This window comes from Antennarius striatus, chromosome 14 (genome assembly GCF_040054535.1).
Source record: "Antennarius striatus isolate MH-2024 chromosome 14, ASM4005453v1, whole genome shotgun sequence".
In the NCBI taxonomy this organism is placed as follows: Eukaryota; Metazoa; Chordata; class Actinopteri; order Lophiiformes; family Antennariidae; genus Antennarius; species Antennarius striatus.
In genome coordinates, this window is record NC_090789.1 from 11,580,655 (window position 1) to 11,602,015 (window position 21,361).

Here is a 21,361-nt window from a genome sequence, read left to right on the forward strand (position 1 = left end):
TGTCTCTACAGCTCCACAAAAATGAAATATTCTGAAACTGGGACTTGGGGAGTCATTATGACAGAAGTCCAACATTCTGACCAATCCTTCTACAGTGATTAAGACACATTGCATGTCAGAGAGCAGCTGTGATGCTTGGTAATATAAGAGTGTGAGCCATGGCTATCACATGGATGATTAGCTTTGAGCAAGGCCGTCTTCACTCTCCTGTACCCCAGCTTGTCTCATCATTGTCATGGTAAATCAATTTGAGCTCCAGCAAAAACAAACAGGGCAGATGTTTTGCGGGTCATGCCCACGGTGATATCGTAAAGGACACCACATCAATAACTGTCTGGCAGGTTTACATCTCCATTGAACTGCTTCTTTAATGGTTAGGACCAAGTGCATTTATCGGGGGAGTTACCTTTTCAGTCTTGTGGCTAAAAAAATGTAGACAGACTTTTAGTTTGTAGGTTTACTCACTTAGTTTTTTACTGACATCTAAGTAAACAGAAACTCGTATTTGGTAACCTTTGAAAATAATGGGCCCTAATAATGTTATTGGGTCCGAAAATGTATGACAACATAACACCTTATCTTTAAGGCTGGGTTTCCCTTTTATAATGTAGTTAAAATAATTTACAAATCATCAACATTAACAACCACATGGAAAGGAACAAAGAAACAAAACAAGGCAGACAGAGACTGCAACATCCCGCGATACCCTTGACTTCAAAATTTTACCCTAACCTACACATTTTTGTGTCTCTGCCTTCCTGAAAATGTTGCTTTTTGTTTTGTGATTATATCTCATCAGGTTTCAGACATGTGTGCCTAAAAAGGTATAAAAGGGAAAATTTGACCTTTTCCATGGTCAAGGTTGCAATCTAATTTTCATCCCCTTGCCTCCCAGAATATAACGCCTTTTGTTTTGTGTTTTTATCTTATCCTGTTCCTGAGATATGTGCAAAAAAATGTAAAAAAATTTTAAATTTAACCTTGACCTAGTTTTCTCAAGGTCAAGGTCATCATTTAATTTTCATTCCCTTTGCCACCTGAGCAATGTGCTTTTTGTTTTATATTTCTATCTGCAACGGTTGTGAAGATATTTGGTGGACCGACAGACGAACATACAAAAACTGACAGTTATAATACATCACTGCTTCGTGGGATGTAACAAGAGCAGCCTACATGATGAACCTTTTTACTTTTGAGACAACGAATTGACAATAATGGTCCAACATTTCTCCACCTTCTTATGCAACTAGTGTTTTGTACATGACACTGTTGCATCATGCTGTCTTCTCTGTTATGCATGGAGCTGGTTGGTAAACTGTAGTTGCTTCTTAGAAGTTTTTAACTTTTTCCTCCCACTAGATTTGTATCACATTGATATAAATAAAAAGTATGACTTCTTCGTTTGCCAAAACATCATGAGTACTTTGATTACTACTGCTTTCTATTACCAGAAATTACATGCAAGCTTTGAAAAACAAAATTCCCACGATTCTGAATTGATGTCTGAAGAGAAGGCTTCGCTACATAGTTACGGGAGATTTTTGATTAAATAACCTGGATATGTGAAGTAGGACTATGGTCTGTGTCAATGTTAAGAGTGGGGACTAGCAATAAATGTTACAGTGAGTGATAAGGTGTTTCAATTAATGGCCATTTAATTTTACTATAACACAACTGCTTTCACCATAAGTTTCTGTCATGTATTCTAGCTGAGTTAGTGATAAAATAAAAGCACTAAATGGCAATGACTGATTTACTCTCATTTCTCTGTATTTATCAATACTTTTGCTTCAACAGTGAGACTGTAAAAAAAACAAAAAAACAAAAACAAAGCTTGTCTCACTCTTTCTCCGTCCAACAACAGGTGAACTTTGAAGATGATGCAGTCGTTCACAGTAATCTCCTCATTTCTGTAAAGGATCTGAAATATCCTGCTGAACCCGGTGCCGTCATACACCCCTGCAGAGCTGAAACTGCTTTCTCCTGATGTGAGACACAAAGAAAATGCACAATAGTCATCAGTTCTACAAAAGTATTGTTGTCAGTTATATTGCAACATGCAAAGCTTCTACTTACACATTCATACATGAATGTCTTTCATTTGAAACAGATGGTTATATCATAAGACATATGTATAAGAAGAAAATAACACTAGACATTATATTTGGGAAAAGCATTAACAAAATGTATTAAGATATGATAGATATGAAGATATAAAAACATATATATTGACTTATTGATGTTCCGGGCCATACTGCTTGCATCCAGATTTGAAAAAGTAGCAGGTTGTATATCTTATAACTCACGCTGAAATTTTTCTGCAATTTCCCATTTTAGGTATTCAACAGGTACAATGATCAAATCAGACTATTACCAGGTAGACTTAGGAGTGAGCCATCTCAATGCTATAGCACCATGCAGACCAAGTTTGTATAAGAGCTCCCTGGGCATGTATTTTATTTCATATACCATGTTTACTGACTCATTTACAAAATGAAAATCTGTTATATTTTAAATCCATCTGCTTTCTCACAGTAATATATAAAACAAATCCAAAATGTAATAAATGTTAACTATGTCCCTTTTAAAGTCTTATTGTTTGACAATGAGTAATACAGTCTCTCTTTAGCTCAAAGACATTTGTCAGAGAGACAAGACTTTTTTAGGACAATGACAAGAAAAAAAGGAAGATGGGTAATCTGTCACTGTCCACTTATATATGCTTTACAGAATGGCTAAAGCTCATAATCAGCATGTTTAGTTAAGTTTGTTAAATATTTACCAAATTAACAAAGGGTTGATGTCATAAGTGTGTTGCACCAAGAAGCGGTTTCCAAAGAAATTGCAGTGTAAAATATACATAACATACACAATATATATGTATATACCTATACGCACCACACACACACACACACACACACACACACACACACACACACACACACACACACACACACACACACACACACACACACGCACACACACACACACACACGAAAGCTAACAAACTAGTGAGACTGTTACTCGATCATAAGGTTTTTCTGTTTTGTTTTAATGTAAAGAAGATGCCACAAAGAAATAGAGAATTAAGAGTAGATAATTAAGAGAAATAGAGAGTTTGCAGGAGCTATATGACCCACTGCAAGGCACCTTTGAAGGTAATAACCAATTATGTAAGGATATTGTTTGGTACCACTTTCTGGCCTGTCCAGGTTTTATCTAAGTATGAAAGTACATTTCAAAATATATTCTCTTAAGTCTCTTAAGATCCAGCTCTACAGCAGTTAATGAATTTGAGATACTTCCTAAATTTAGTGACCATTAAATATCAAATATCAAAATGTTCAGAATAGACTGAGTATGTTAACAAAGTTAAACTTCTATAACATATGTCATACTCTCTCACCACTTTAAAAATAAGCATAATGTAGCTTTTGTCTTCCTTGCTGTTTATCTCAGGAAAAAACCCATTATAATAGGTAATATTATATTATGATTGTGATATGATTTTCCTCAACACGGCTGCAGTCACTGAGGCAGAGCTGCTGTCTAGCTGTGAGCCATGACAGGTCTCGACGGTCTTTCAAATACCCCGCTGAGTTGTGCTCTTTTCTTTCTCGTTCTTACCTTCCCTCTCTCTGCAGGCCTTGTCCTGATGAAGCTGTCACTGCTTGTTGTATCAAGCAGCCATAGTCAGGACGACACATGTGTGTGAACATGACCGTTATGAAAGGCCTGATGGATGTGTGACTCCAACAGCAAAGTCCTCCTGGGCCTTTACTGTGTGGAAGCAGCGGGATCAGTGTCCGTTGGGTGAATGTGACTTTGATATTTTGAAATTTGCAATTCTTCTAATCAGCCTCATGTAATGAGCATTTTAAATCTATGATTTGATATTGACAATGCAATACAGGCATAACAGGAAATCAATTTGTTCCAACCTTCTGACAGAACTAAAGCTAATAATAACCGTGGATCTCACATCTGCATGAACATGAGGTGGGATGGCTGCAAACCAAACAAATTTGCTGAAAAATGCTGGCATTTGTAAATATCCCTTATACAAACTTACATGTTCCAGTTTGAAAAAAAATTTTTTTGAAAGGACTGCAAGTCAGTCATAACAATAAATAAATATTATTATCCACGATGTATTCAGAATTGTTAAAAGAAAACTAACAATATAATGGTCTATGGTCTCAGGGTTAGAAGTTTGCCACTTGACTAAACAAACAATTAAGCGAACAAGGAATTTATGTATTTTTCATCCATGGATACCCAGTTTTAGTGACAACTAGCATGATGATGATTGTACACAATTACATTGTTTTCCATTGCTCCATGTCCATCATTAGAAATAAGTCATGTCAGAGGGAGAAAAACCCCAACACTATGTTACTCTGCTACATCATTTCAGCACAGTGTTCAGGGAGCAGTGTTTAATTTTTTTCATCAGTTTTTACTATGGTTGCTAACACTTTATTTATGGGTACTTTAGCACTGGAGCACCACCTGTATTAGCTGGAATTGCAAATTACAGCATTTTAAATAACCATTATTATTCTTTTATAATCCATAAAATAAGAGAATAGCAGCAATAAAGTTAACATTTACCACAAACCCAAGAATGCCAATGCTGTGGAAATGTTTCTACATTCAATTTTTCACACTGCTAGTTTATTGTTGAATACAGCTGTGTTTACAGTACAGTTTAATGCTATCATTAATGTTTGCATTGAGTTAGAGCTAAATTTTATTGCAACAGGAATACATAAAATCCACCCAGTTGTGATATGTAAAGTGTTTTAATGTGGCGATTTACAAGTATTAGGGTGTTATTACATCCTGAACGTTAAAACAAAGTTAAATGCCCTAAAGCTTTAGCCACAGTGAGTATGTGCTGAAAATAATTTTCTTACAGCTGTTGTACTACATCTGCAGTGTGAGAGTGTGTTAGTCCTTTTCTATCAGTACAACACACAAATGGGAATTGATATTTATATTGGTGAGTAACAGACACCTCAAACAGCGATCCAATTCCCACATTTAACATTTCATCTTGCAAATCATGTCACATTGTTGATTGTGAATCACGGTCATTAAATACTTCAGTGGAGTGTCTGATACGATCCCTCACTATTATCGTGTCAAGCTTACACAGAGAAGCAGAGCACAGGATTATTTCCTGTGTCTCTCATGATGAATGTATTTCCTCTCGAGACTGGAGTGCTGGCTGATGTATTAACGCTCAGGATTCAGCCAGTGAGGTGTACTGACTTAATGAATGACCTTGTGAAAAGAGCTACAAAAAGGAGGGGAGGGCCTCTGCTTTCCAATTACATTATGGGTGTGATCTTTCCTGCAATGTACACTGCAGCACTGTCTGTCTTATTCGCCACATATACTCTTACCTGGTAAAGCATGGAAAATGCAGTTAGTAATGGACACAAAGCATGGACAAGATGTGCTGGGATTATTCTATTGAGGTCACAATTTGTCTAGGTTATTAATCTAATTGTTAGTTGTTATTTGTTAATAGTTGTGTCCAGCCTTGCATAAGGCCATAAAGAAGAAGGAAAGAGAAGGGAGGAATGATTTATTTTGGCCAATTTTCCAAAAATGCCAAATTTAATATTTCTGTTGAGAGGCAATTGATTCCCTAAATGCGCAGAGCTTTCTATTCCCTGTTGCTTCCAGACTTCATGTTTATCAAGGTTGAACCACGTAGTACATTTAGCTCACAACTCAGAATCCTTCTACCAATATATTCACTATCTCTCCTCTGGACAGTTTTGTACACCTTTCCTTTCATTTTAGTTGAAACCCTTCTATCACACATCACACCTGACACTTTCCTCCACCCGTTCCATCCTGCCTATGCACACTTCTTCACCTCTTTTCCACACTCTCCATTGCTCTGGACTGTTGACCCTAAGTACTTAAAATCCTCCACCTTCTTGATCTCTTCTCCCTGTAACCTCACTCTTCCACTTGGGTCCCTCTCATTCACACACATGTACTCTGTCTTACTGTGGCTAACCTTCGTTCCTCTCCTTTCCAGGACAAACCTCCACCTCTCTAGCTTCTCCTCCACCTGTTCCCTGCTCTCACTGCAGATCACAATGTCATCTGCAAACATCATAGTCCATGGAGATTTCTGTCTAACCTCGTCTGTCAGCCTGTCCATCACCATAGCGAACAATAAGGGGCTCAGAGCTGATCCCTGATGCAGTCCTACCTCCACCTTGAACTCCTCTGTCACACCTACAGCACACCTCACCACTGTCTTATAGTCCTCATACATGTCCTGCACTGCTCTAACATACTTCTCTGCCACTCCAGACTTCCTCATACAATACCACAGTTCCTCTCTGGGCACCCTGTCATAAGCTTTCTCCATATCTACAAAAACACAAAGCAGCTCCCTCTGGCCTTCTCTGTACTTCTCTATCAACATCCTCAAAGCAAATACTCCATCTGTAGTACTCTTTTTTGGCATGAAACCATACTGCTGCTGACAAATGCTCACTTCTGCCCTTAGTCTAGCTTCCACTACTCTCTCCCATAACTTCATTGTATGGCTCATCAGCTTTATTCCTCTGTAGTTGCCACAACTCTGCACATCTCCCTTGTTCTTAAAAATGGTCACCAGCACACTTCTCCTCCATTCCTCAGGCATCTTCTCACTATCTAAGATCCTGTTGAACAACCCAGTCAGAAACTCTACTGCCTCCTCTCCTCGGCACTTCCAAACCTCTACAGGTATATCATCAGGACCGACTGCCTTTCCACTCTTCATCCTCCTCAATGCCCTCCTCACTTCATCCCTACTAATCTTTGCTACTTCCTGGTCCACAACAGTCACCTCTTCTAGTCTTTGTTCTCTCTCATTTTCCTCGTTCATCAACTCTTCAAAGTACTCTTTCCATCTTCCCATCACACACTTACTCTTGAAAACAAAAGTAAGAGAACTACTAGTTCTCTTACTTTTGTTATCAAAAACATTGATTTGAATCTCAATTTTGAGGTTGTTCTGTAAATAGTTTTAAAATTGATTGTTTTGAAACAATCAATATAGCAACTTCTGATCAATCTATATCAATTTCAGACTTAAAAAAATGTATTAATTTAAGCCCCTGCCATTTCTGGTCAAACCACACCCACTTCCGGTTTAAGTCCCGCCCATTCTGAGTACAGATGCAGTTACAGAAAATTTAGATGGTTGAAGAGATACAGATACATATACAGATACAGATAGTGGTGTACTCACTGATCCCTACTCATTACTAACTGACGGTGTAGCTTCAGTGTGTGCTCTCATTACCTCTGTTTCTCATGGACTCATAAAGGAAATGCACTGTGCACCACTTTTTATTAACTGCATATTGTATTACTGAGACCCAGGAAGATTGCAATTATCCACACTGTAGAGAAAAATGATCAACTATGAAGCATTTTACTGTTCTATGCTTTGTCGTCTCTTCTTCACCTCACATCGTGGAAAAATGTACGTCCAGTACTTAGGAGTCTAAAAATAGATAGTTGAGAACAACACAACCAAATTGCTATTTTTACCATTTTCATTGCAGAATATTATAATCTCGCTATTTAGCACTCTGTGCATGAAAATACTCATGTTCTCTCAAAAAAACACCCCTTGAAGTTATATGATTCATTTTCACATCTCAGATTATGATACATCGCCTTCCAATACCGTGTCCTTACTCCCACACGCAGTCTCACACACACACACACACACACACACACACACACACACACACACACACACACACACACACACACACACACACACACACACACACACACACTGAGTACAAATTGATTCTGCTACATCCACTGGAACATCTTAAATAGCACATTGTTGCTTTTACCTTACAATGGAGCTGCATCTGAACATAAAATAATCTTAATGAATTTAAGGTCTCGTAATGTAAAATGTATAGTGGGCTACCCTCATATATACATATAGATTAGTTACACACACACACACACACACACACACACACACACACACACACACACACACACACACACACACACACACACACACACACACACACACACACACACACACACACTGAGCTAAAAATAGCTATTTTTACTAATTGGCTTTCCAGTGAAGCAACTTCTTGAAATACTGTGGATTGATGCCAAAATCTATTAATATAAAGTGTAGCAACATGGTGGAGAAATCTATTATGATACAACCCATTTGTAAGTATTTAGGATTAAGTCTTTATTCTCAGTTAGTGGGTGATAATTAAAATTCCTGGTTATCTTCAGAATTAAATAAGAAACAAACATTTGATGAAAGTCTAAGTTTACAAGATAAACTCAAATTACTTAATTATTGCGACACACAATTATAATCTTTGAAGTGAGGTATTTTTGAGATTGGCTATTTCAATGTACACTGTATGCTGCAGTACTTTGAGCCGAAACCCACAAGTCTTAACTCCCTCATTAAAATAAAAGAGGAAAGTGTTTCTCCTGGAGCACAGACATTTTAACGACTTTTGTCTGTTTTTCACAAAGTGCAAATGTCTTTAGGTACAACAGAACATAGACCATCCAATATTTGAAATAAAAAGTATTTTGGTTTTAAGAGAGCTAAGCCAGACATTGATTTGCATCTTGTCATGCTGTTTTTGGAAGATATTAAAGAGAGAGGATTTGCTGCAGAGTGAATAAATCAGTCTCTAATCCAATCAGAGTCAAATTTCCTAAATCACAGCGATGAGGTTGACACGTAAATTTTCAGACACCCTTCTCATCTTATGAGAATTGTATGACTGGTGGAGTAGCAGGGAACACCCTGTCTTTTAGTATCTGTCATTCACACACAATTCCAATGAAAGATTGCAGTTCTGTCTCAGGTAAACCCACTACATCTTGCAGAGGGAATTTTTGGATTGTGAAATTTCAGGAAAACCTCAGTCCTGTCTCTAATCAAAGCTCTTTGAAATCTCTGAAAGTCAAAAATACAAGCATTACATAAAAGGACGGATCAGTGGGACAACTACAAACCCAAAGAAATTGTGAAAAATGTTCACAGCAGTATGATTTTGCAAATTTATGTTTGCTAGTTTCCAGAACATCACAGATTAACAGCACTCCCATTACTTATCTAACAGAAACTGAGGAGATAATTATTTTCACAGCAACAGACATGAACAACACAATGTGTGTAAATCAATTTCCTGTGTCAAGAGAGATTTTCCCACACTCAGCTCTCATGGGTTATGGACCACCTGTTCAAACACAATCTAAACTCTAGGAACACACAAAATGTCATAATTTATCAGACCTGTGATCTACAATTAAATCAACTGCTGCTTAGTCTGTGTTAACGGTAACCAAAGATAACATTTGCTGACATTTAAATACAGTTTGGGTAGAGTGTTTTTCCAGAAACACGAATGGATGGAAGTGGCTACTCATCACAGACAAAGTTCAGTTGTTTCCAGCCAGGATTCATTCAGAAAAAGTGTGAAAATCTTAAAAGTTAGGAGATGTTATACAGAAAAATATAAATTATCTCCAAATGAAAATGTAGGCAGTGTTGCTTGTGTCAAAAACTCAGAAATACGGAAACTTAAAAACATTTGAAATGTGTGTTGAGATCAAGCTTGACTTTACACTGATGGTTACTCATTTTTATTTGAATTTCCATGACTTTCCATGACTAAATAGTTTTTTTTTATAAACATGAAATTGAATGTCCTGTTACTTACATGATTGAAATAAATTTAGTACCTGGATGTAGATCTTAACAATGCCAAAACATCAAATACCTCTGAGATTGGCTCCAGTTCACTTTATCTATATCATGAAGAGGCATAATCAAGAGTAAGCTATATAGATTTTTAGTTTCTCTGCATCTACTGTCGATTGGTAGCAGTTGTGCATTACTATACCAAAAGCAAAATACATGCTGATTACATCCAAACTAAGTATACTATCAGTAAGACCATACTAATAACCTGACAAGTAGCCAGTGTCATCTTTTTCTCACATTTAAAATGAAACATACTTCATGAAAATAATAATTCAGAATTATTAGACTCTCTATATTTCTTTTTTTAACTGAAGGCTGTCAAGCTCAGTTTTTATTTGTGTGTTCCTGTATGTGGATGCTTGTGTGTCTATGTGTGTGTATGTGCGTGTGTGTGTGTGTGTGTGTGTGTGTGTGTGTGTGTGTGTGTGTGTGTGTGTGTGTGTGTGTGTGTGTGTGTGTGTGTGTGTGTGTGTGTGTGTGTGTGTGTGTGTGTGTGTGTGTGTGTGTGTGTGTGTGTGAGTTACTTCTGACCTGCGTTGGCTTGCGTTGTAACAATCACCCTGTGGAGAACGCGAGGTGAGATCTTCAACCCTGCTCGTACTTGGTAGAACCTGAGGGAGAGGATACAAAAGTAATATCCATGCTTAAAATTGCCTTAAATAACTTATCACTTTTACTTATTACTGTTGTTTAACATTTAATTATGCTACGTAATACAAAAGCAAAAGAAAAGGCTTCTCCACAGATCCGCCACTGTATTTTCAACTACATTGTGAATCTAAAAAAGCAGAATCCTTCTTGGAAAATCAATAATTTAGGTAAACTTTACAGTTAAATGTAGATAAAAATGTGACAGCTTGAATTTTTTAACATAAATTATCTGTATTTACTACATCGTCTCACTAAAAGTGAGGAGAAAAAACAAATTCAAAGTTCTTTAGATTTTCCAAAAACAATCCTTACTCTATAAATACATCCTTACAAGGCATCAAGCAATGTAAATTTATACTATTATTAACATTTTAATAATAATATTCTATTCTTTCGGATCGTATGAATATTTGTTGCTGTTTCCACCCTACATATGACCTTACTTAATTTTTCCCATTGTGATAATTTGACCAGGTGGTGTACACTGATGTTATTATTTAAAACCTGTGTCAAGTGCAATTTTTTTTTACATTTCAGAATTAGTTTTCATGACAGATCAGAAGTCTGCAATGGCCTGGTAAACAAAACTGACCAAGAATTAGACAAATGTCCCTAAATTATTAAACTATCATGGTAAAATTGTTATTACTAATGAAGAAGAGATGCATCTCTGTTCAATAGCAGTAAAGTATACCATTCAAGCTATCAGATGAGCACTGGTGTACAATTCTAGGCACTGGGAACCATTTATGACAATGTATTGATGTAATTTGGGAAAAAAGCTAAATTCACAAAGGATAAAATCGAATACTACTACGGAGCTATGAATTGGAAAACAGAACATTATTATTTGCTTGACATTAGAGACGATGGGCAGCGAAGAAATACAAGCTTTTAAAAAGGATAGTGTGACAGCTCAAGTCAATGCAGCTTCGTGCAAAAGCACATTTCAGCTCTCTGGGGACATACTGGCCATCTGAGAGACCAACATCACATGAGAGTGCAAGGCAGCACTTCTGAAGATGGACTCTTGACAGAGAAGAGCACAGGAAAGGATTTCACGGTTCAATAAATAAATAAGTGATGTTTATGGAATGAAGTGAGTGGCCATGAGCTGGTTAGAAACCAATGCACTCCTACTTTTAGCAGCCGTTTACACATTTGGTATTCAAAAGGCTACATGATTATTTCCTTAAACTCTTTGGTGTGAGAGGTACTGTCAGTTTTATTGATTTCACAAATTTAAAAGCTGCATGGTGAGACTCTAAGGGCCTCTTTACTAAACTGCTCCTATTCTGCAGAGATACAGGTTTTGTGTTGGGATTCGTTTTTCTCTCTCTCTTGGTTTTCACATCAGATCTCTATTGCAATCTGAAGCAACCTAGCAACCAGTAAAAACAAACATATTAGTGCACTCAGATGAAGGGATTACCATGTTAAAGCTTCACCCCATCCCATTTAGAGGGTAAATCTTTTCGATAAAGCCGGTGTTTCAGCGAGCCAGAGGCCGACCAGATGAGAGGCTATAATCTTCCTTCATCAGTGGACAAACATGACCCTTTTGCCTGTTGTAGACTGATGAAAAACACAACTGGAGGGTAAAAGTTTTGATTTACTGTATGTTTTTTTTTTTAATTTTTATACTCATTATTACACTCACTTATCACGTTTTCAGGGGTTATTTTGTCCATCAAAGCTGCAGGCATCATTTACTTTCATGGAATAATTTACCAGTATCTAAATTTGCACAAATAGTTTTTTTTAACAATTAATGGATCATACTTAACCTGTCAAAGCTTCTGCTTTTGTGGCCTAATGGCTGTCTGTCCGCACCGTGCCCTACAGGTTCCAAAAGCCTCTGAAGCCTACATTTGCTGTAAACTGTAAATCATGATGTCAAAATTTATGAATCAATTTTGAACAAATATTCCTGTATTCTGCCCTTTTAAGGAAGGAGTAATCTGTTGATCTGACTATTTGTGACAGATATATTCACCCTATTGCTCTTGAAATATATTTTCAGGAGATTCTAAACACTCAAAGTTGTTTGTGTCAGTTGTACCGCATAGTTTTCATTTACAAGAACGGTATTGAAGTGATTAGTACGTTTTTTTACAGCAAATTAACTTGAACCCTTTGCTTCACTGGATGAGTCATATCCAGATTGGCGTTCAGCCAGTCTAAATATGGATATTTCACATCACACTGCAAATACAGGCACTGCATACAACAGTTTTTTGATCATTTGGAGGGATGTTTCACAGGAAATTTGATTTAAAGAAATATTTTATCACAAAGTTTGATTGTGAGTTAATTTCATAATCAATGTCAGGACATTTTGCTAAGAGAACAAATCAAATGAAAAAGGATCTTTTTGTGAATATAAATTCTTGGGATCTTTTGTCAACACTTTAGGTGACGAGGTTAAGTGAGTCTGAGCTTTGTCCTGTGAAGCCGTTTAATAAAAATAAATGTAATTCAAGAAATGTAATTCCCTCAGAGGAAAATTGCTTACCCTCGTTGGAAGAGATCCACATTGTGAAACTTGTGCAACTCTACAGAAAACTCCAGTGTTCCCTGTACTTCAGACATGGTATAATCCCACTCATCACCTGTTGAGGAGAAGATATAGAAATAAAATGCTCAGTGAAAGATTAGATGAATAGCCTCATCACAACCAGCTCAAACAGAAGCTAAAGGAACCTGGAGAGACACGCAGACACGGGGAAAACATACAAACTCCACAAGGAAAAAAAATCACACCCGGAACCACTCATCCAAGAAGCATTTTGGATAAGAGGGGAAACGTCTTCAAGGAACTTTCTTAAAGTCCAGTGGATTGATTTAATAACTTTGGATAACCATGACCTGGATGAATGAGAACCTATATAGACACACACACACACACACACACACACACACACACACACACACGCACACACACACACACACACACACACACACACACACAGACACACAGACACGTAGATGTAATACAATTCAATTTACTTTAGACCATTAGATTCATCTCATTAAATATTTTTTTCTCTCATACGACTTATGAACACAGTCCTAAGAAAGTATGGTTATTACTTTAGTTTAAGGAGAAAAACACGTTATTTCTCTCTGTGCTGAAATGAATTAGTGAAAATGGACATCCAAAACTCACTGATGTTCAGTTCTTATAAAGTTGTTACTGGTCTTGTAAGTGCTGCAATAACTGGTACACAAATTCATCAGTCATAAAGAATGTGCTAGGAAGTTTTGTAACGGGAACAGTCATTGCTGTAAAACACCTTTCAGATAACAACTCCACTTGTGTTGTTACATCCTCAGCTTGGCTGACTTAAAACTGTGATGTTTTTGCAGTCCACTGTGTTTATGCTAAGTGGTGAAGATTTATTTCACAGAATGCTTTCATTTACCCCAGACCTAAGGCACTACGGTATTGCAAGAAATGAATCCATCACTACTAAAATGCAGAAGTTGCTGCTGATTACAGTTTACAGACCGTAATCTGTAGAACCAATATTCTTACCATGGCCCACAAGACATGGCAGCCTTAAACATTTTGTTAATTTATTTTCAATTCCCTAAGCTCGGCAACATTTATTAATGTTATCATGGTTGTCAAACTATAAGTAGTTTTGTTCACAATTAGTTTGTAATTATGGTTGTTTTCCTGCATATTTTAAAACTGCATCTGTCAAGCTTAAAGCTAGCATAAGCTCCAGTAGCTCAATGAAAATTCATATCCAGCTGTCTTTGCAGTCAATTTATCATCACAATAATCATAATAATCCAAATAATAAAAAGCTTTGAAGATTTTCACAACCTTTGAAACTACTTTGAATCTACTCAGAACAAAAATGTGCATCTTCATCAGCTCATGATACTTCTAACAAATACTCTAAATTTGATCATCAAATTTACATCGTGTTCCAAATTTTGTAGGGAATAGCAATTTTCGATGTATTAAATTAAGAGCAGAAATGGAAAACAAATCTCTGGTAGGTTATCACCAATGATTTATTCATGATGATGTACAGAACTACAGCATTGTTGCACTATAATTAATAAACAAGACTTTGTATTTGTTTTTTTAAGTAAAATCCGTTTTTCTCATTCATTCATTTTCATGTACCGCCGCTCTATCCGCCGTAGCGGGTCACGGGGAGCTGGAGCCTATCCCAGCTGGCATAGGGCGTGAGGCGGGGGACACTCCGGGCACGACGCCAGTGCACCGCGGCGTTTTGCTCATATACAGTTAAAATCCAAACCACAGTACAAACAATAAAGACTTTTGGCCTCTATTTTCCTCAGTTATGGCTAAAAAATGCACACCATATCCTACACTCAATAACAGTCAAATAAAAGACTATATTTGAAAAAGGAACGGTGTCTGAAATTACAATATACAAGCACATATTTATCAAGTATGTGCTCCTTTAAATGTAAAATTTTCCTCGTTAAACCAGGAGTCAGTTTTGATTTGTTACTCATGGGCAGAGAAATAGATTCAAGCATCCTCCCCCAAACTAGAAATTCATTAGCACAAATAGAGTGAGTTTAAAGTGTCTTTCCAATTGGTAGAAAATACTCCACTTCATTTATGCTGATAAAATTGATTTTAAGAGTCTAACAATGTGCTGAAAGAGAAGGGACAGTTAAATTTCAAAAACTTTTGTAGACTAAGGGAAAAAAAATTAGCTTTTTCATGTTAGGATTGAAAATAATTCAATGCAGTTAAAAGCCTACTAGGACATGGTAACATTCTGTACCACATGAAGCTGATTCTGACTCTGGATGTCACCTTGGCTACATAACTGTGCGTCAGAGTGACCACATGTGATTTCCACCGTGATGTCATGAGCCGGTTAAAGATTGTTTGATTTGAGATTGGGGAACCAAAGTGTATGAGGCTTGTCATTTATCCAGCATCGATTATACTGGCTGTTGCTTTTACATTGCAATTCTGAATCAAGTCAAATGGTGATTTAGCAGAAGTTCAGTCAGGAAACCTTTGCACACTGGGGCTATACTTTATTCCTCATGCTGTTCTGTAATTTACACCTCCCACGAATGCTCAATCTTATTGTCCTGCTTTGACAGTCTGGTGCACTAATCGTAATCAGTTGTCCACATCAGCTTGTCACATCTATTCAATAGAATGGCACACAATTTCAATGTCGGCCTATCATCTTGCATTTTCTTTTTGAATATGACTGCTCGTTTTGTCTCTTCATTCTGCTGTTTTTTGCACTCTTAATACCCCTACCCGCTAACTAGATTACAAAGATCAATTTCACTGTTCAGCAGGTTTCATTGTGTCATCAGCCACCACAACCACCACCATTGACCACGTTCAAAGGGGGATATATTTCTCAATCTCAACGACTCTCCAAAGAGTCTCAAAACAACGATCTGACAGACATATTGTCACATTTGAATTAATGCCATAATCTACTTTCACTTCAAGTGTTAACTTGAAGAAAAACCTGGTCATCCCTGAAGCCTGTACTTCCTTTGGTTGCCTCTCTTTCCAGTTTTCCACGGCAAGGCATTGGAATCAGTTGCAGCATTTACTTAAACTCAACTTGTTCACTCCAACTGTCACAAAGATTCAAAATGGGAGCTTAACACTTTTAAGGAACTTGCTAGGTAGGCAGCAATGTATAGGAATATGTTATGGATCACTAGATGGATGTTCATTTTGGGGAGAAGTCCACACTCATTGTTTTAATCATCAAAATGCTACAACAGTTTGTCAGAAGTTCAGGCAAAAAATGCAGAGACTAGCAAAATCACATGGATATCTAAGAAAGCTGAAGAGTATGGATGAATAAATGACAATCTGGCATCAAACTGAGGTCTGAGCAGAGCATCAGTAGGGTGGATCGTGACTGGAGATGGGTAACAGGTGGCTGCAGCTACACCTTTGACAGGAATGAGTGGACTGAGTGGGAGTGAATTCAGGATACAGAGGACAACAGGGAAAACTGGAACTGGGACCATGACACAGTCCAATGACATGGATCGGAGTCTGGTTTCTTTCCATCTAAGTCACACAGTATATGACAGTACAACACATATGCCGATTACAAGCCTCTGCTGAAAATTCATCAATAAGTAATCAAATTGTAGCCCAAAACACCCACACTGAAATCTTCAGAGACGTACAGCTGTCATTCATCTACAAGGGATGTGTTTTGTGTTTTCTTTCATCGTGAGGATAATGATGATGATGATGAAACAATTCATAAACTGAAGCATAGCAGCAATCTAGTCTTATTCTGACAATGATGCATTGGCATGAAATAGTGAAAGGAAAAGAATAATAAATCAAGTAATAAAGTCAAAAAGAATAATTACTTTATACCCCTAAAAGAGGCTTGATTAAATTGATTCAAGTATAGCCTCACAAGATGTTCAACATTCCTCATGTTGATGCTCAATGTCCATTCCTGGTCTTGTTATACATACAGGGCATTTTAAAGAAGTTTCAATTTTATTTTTCAGCACACTTAAAATTAAATCCAAAACTACACAACAAAACTTTTAAAGTCTTTTTTCTGTTTACTTCTTTTTGAGTGTATAATCTTTCAAATTGTCAAACATTTTATAGTCGATATTATAGACCCCCCAACCTCTTGTTGAAACAGTTCTTCATTGTACAATAATACCATCCTCCTGTAATACAATTCCATAAAGTATGCCCCATTGTAAGAGGTGAAGTTTACTATTCCTGCCCTGGATTCAGGCTGATAAACTATAATTGCACACAGTTGCACTGAAAATGCATTTATCAGTTGTATTAAACATTAAAAACCCAGGATCAGTCACCACTGAAATTTTGAAGATTTGAAATTCAAATCTTTTTTTTTTTCAGCCCCAATTTTAATGGCTGACTTCTGGAATTGAAAACATGCCCAGACGCCAAGCTGTTGACATTCTAAACTGAATAACATTTCATCAGTCATAATAAAATCATATCAAATTGCACGTATGTATCCAGTGATCTTTTGAGCTGAGTTCACTTTTCCCCTGCTGTACACGCTCTAATGGCTGCACAATGAGTCTGTCCCAGAGATTGATTAGCACAACCTACACTAACTAAAGCACATCATTTGCTTCTCTGGTTTTAAATGACTACAATCCTTATTTTCTATTTGCTGTGAATTGTGGAAAAAACTAATTGTTAAAAAACAACCATCAGCTGACTTTTTACTGTTTAGTATCAGACAAAACAGCACATGTTGGTTTTCTAGAAGGCCTAGTGTTTGCAGATCCAATAATTGTTCCAGAGGAAAAACAAAAACTCCCCACTGCCCCTACATCCCCTTCTAGATACTGTGTTGGTGTCAGCTCATTTGGAAGTGCTGACTGGCATCTCCAAGCTCTATGCAGAAGGGATGAAGGGGCACACTCATAGAGACTAAATACAGCATGAGCAGATTCTGCAGACTTCTAGGTGTTATTGTGACAAGGACTCACTGTTTCCCAAAAGCTGAAGCTACTGTATGTCTGCAAAGCTAAAAAGGCTGGAAATTAATCTCCTCTCCTTAAGATCCTCCTCCCTCTGCAGAGCACAATCAGAGAAATAGGTCTGTCACCAAATGTAGGAGTCTTTGTCAATGTACCAGATTTACACCTTCTTTATGAAATCACACAATGAAAATTTTGTTCGATGCTAAAATAAATCCAAGTTAATCTAACAGCACCTCTTTTCTTTTGACTACTGTATAGGACAAAAAGGGATTTGCACACTGAATATGTTAATGCCTCTTTTTCATGAAACTACTAAGCCAGTAGTCATGTGATGTCATTATCATTTGATAAATTATCATTAATCATTAAATTATATATTTAACTCATTGCTGTTAAAGTCATAATGAAAAATGTCTGGAATGTGAAAAAACTACCAAGGGATGCAAGGTATCAAGTTAAACAAGTTGGAGTGTGGATGTGAGGGGAATTCTTGCTATCGCTCAATTAGATTCTTTCAGCCTTTTGTAATATGTTGAGAGCAGCTAGTGGCTGGAATCTGCGCTCATGATCGTAAAGGGATTACGTTCATATTCACAGCTGTGATTTACTATTAATGTGTTTGGGTATGTGTGTGCAGGCTACACAAGTAAATGTGCATGTGCGATTAAGAGAGAAACAGCAAAGAAGATGGGACATTTAACAGAGTTCCTCTCTTTCCAATGACCCAGTCACTTAGCCAGGCATGTTTCAATGTTTTCTGTACAAATCCAGTGTTTACACCAGTCACATGATTGTCTGAACTCCTACAGCGTGACAGTATTTGTTATAAAGTATAATCTATTCAACCTTGAATGTTCTTTGCTTCTCTTCCTGCACATTGTCTATTCATCTTTGCACCTTTCATTTTAGACATCAAACAGGACTGTTTCAGAAAACAACATTGTTAAAAAACTGATAAAACTGTGATGAGGCTAAAAAAAAACCCCCACAATTGTTCACCCAGATATGTATTTCATTTAAATTATTCTCAGCATTTGAGTGCTTGTCTACGTTTCAATAACACAATTATTTATTTATTTTCAAATTCTCGTTGCATTATTGACTTAATAATTTGGAGTGTCCTTAAAATAAAAGGACATTTGCCATATGGTCAGTGCATACGCCATTCCATAGCCCATGTGCTGTCATATGCAGTAATGCAGCACATAAAATGTATGAAAAACACAATTAGAATATGTTTCATATTTGGATTTTTTTTTTAAAATCCTAATCTAGCCTGAGATCGCTCTGCAGTCTACAATACCAGTTTTCTCTGCTGGGATGCATAACGACCAGTTTCCCGATAATCTGGTGCTCCACACGCATGCCGACAAAAGCATCCCAGCCCGTGCAGAAGCAGTGTGCCACATGCAGATTAAAAGAACCTCACCTTAGCAGCGATGATCCGCAGAGGGTTCGGGTCCAGCCTGTACTGAGTAAATCACGATGTTTATAACACCGCTTGTCCTGCTGCTGCTGCTGTTGCCATGGTTATTCATCCAGACCCTGTATGTTCTGCAGTCCCACCTCTCTCTCTCTCTCTCTCTCTCTCTCTCTCTCTCTCTCTCTCTCTCTCTCTCTCTCTCTCTCTCTCTCTCTCCTCTCTCTCTCTCTCTCTCTCTCTCTCTCTCTCTCTCTCTCTCTCTCTCTCTCTCTCTCTCTCTCTCTCTCTCTCTCTCTCTCTCTCTCTCTCTCTCTCTCTCTCTCTCTCTCTCTCTCTCTCTCTCTCTCTCTATTCAGTCCTTATGACTCTCTCCCTACTGACGGGGATTTTCAATTTCAGAAAGTGCGCAAAACCGCGTCGGGAATCTGGATTTGTGTTTACCATCCCGGACCGCCCAGCGTTTTGCAGACAGTAAATAGACTGTGGCCAGTTCGATAAGAGGAACTTGACTACCCAGCAGCTTCTGCCCCGCAGCTGCTGCACTATAGTTTGCACGTCTAGCTTCGATCTGACGTCAGAGCCCGTCCAGAAAACACTGAAATGAATTTTTAAATCGAAATTGATCTCAGATTCAAATAACAAATTGATGAATGTTGTACTGTCAGGTGAACACGATTGTATGAAAGTGTGGTTCATGATGATGATATCATCTTTGGCACAAAATACATGGACAATTAAGAGGAAAGACCTTTTCATGGCTAAATAAGGATTAGCCTAATCCACATTTTAAATTTGCTTTTCATGGAAAAAAAGATTACTTTCCCCATTAAACTAGTGTATATTGAAATCTGCTGGTTTTGGGTTATTATTATATTTTTGTTTCCACACAAATTGCATTAACTGTTAATAACTCCAAGCACTATAAGAGCTGCTCACTGCTCCTCAAGAATTGCAAATTCAACACATTTCATGACATATTACTAGGGATAACTATTTAATCTATGGTCATCATCATCATTAAATGTTAATTGTTAAACAAAAACTCAAACAGATGAACTCTGTAATTATTGTTTTTGTGCCGAAAAATTGGAGTCGGAGGCGGAGTATTGAAAGGAGCATAAACTTTACTGCTGAACATTTGAGCAGGGTAAGACAGAGTGAGCAACACATTAACCCGTCCGTGTAGGAACCCCCCAAACTACACCCTAAGTACCTGGGTGAATTATGTAACCCCACTACACAAGCCCCTCCAGAATCCACCCATAGACAAAATCCCTCTCCCGGGGGGGAACCACAGGCCGACCCCTGCTGGTGCGAAAAACTTGGGTCGAGGAGGGAGAACTGCCAGGCCTGGCAGGGCCGACGGGGGGCGCGGCTGTTTGCGGGCGGGGCAACGGGGGCCGTCCCCGGCGCGGGCCCCGGGCCAACTCCAACGGCCGGGAAACATCCATGTGAACCGGTTTAACCCTATTGACAGACACAGTCTCGGGCCTACCGGGTGGTGGCGTCCGGGATGAAGTCCCCAGGAACTCTCAGCGTCTGGCCGTAGACGAGTTCTGCAGACGAGGACTGTAGGTCCTCCTTGGGGGCGTACCGTAGGCCGAGCATGACCCAGGGGAGCTTATCCACCCAGTCGCCGTCGGTCAAACTGGCGCGTAGTGCCGCCTTCATGGACCGGTAGAAACGGGGGCGGGGCTGGCCAGTTGAAACGTCACACAGCAGCTTGACGCCGGAGTCACCGACTGTAATATCCTCTAGGCGGAGTCCAGTGTCAGAGGTCCTGAGGGTCTGTACCTCACCGTCCGAGGCCTGGTCGGCATCAGCGTAATCAAGGCCCAGCTGGATGGTCCCGACGACCGCCCTGGAGAGGCAGTCCGCAACCGCGTTGTCTTTACCAGCGACATGCTGGATGTCTGTCGTGTACTCGGAGATGTATGACAACTGGTGCTGCTGTTGAGCAGACCACGGTGAGGGGTTTGTGGTCTACGGCCTTCCAGCAG

The 21,361-nt window shown here is 38.3% G+C and overlaps 1 protein-coding gene across 1 annotated transcript in view; it reads right to left on the reverse strand.

Annotated features, from left to right (window-relative positions):
* fam135b (family with sequence similarity 135 member B) overlaps nt 1-19,481 on the reverse strand; it is a 38,814-nt gene extending 19,333 nt beyond the window's left edge. The window contains exons 1-4 of the mRNA XM_068333855.1: nt 19,368-19,481; nt 12,966-13,062; nt 10,331-10,410; nt 1,844-1,983 (exon numbers count right to left, since the gene is read on the reverse strand). Of these exons, the coding sequence (XP_068189956.1) occupies nt 1,844-1,983; nt 10,331-10,410; nt 12,966-13,042 (297 nt within the window). The 5' untranslated portion in view covers nt 13,043-13,062; nt 19,368-19,481. The remainder of the gene's footprint in view (nt 1-1,843; nt 1,984-10,330; nt 10,411-12,965; nt 13,063-19,367) is intronic.
* Between the last annotated feature and the right edge of the window lie 1,880 nt (nt 19,482-21,361).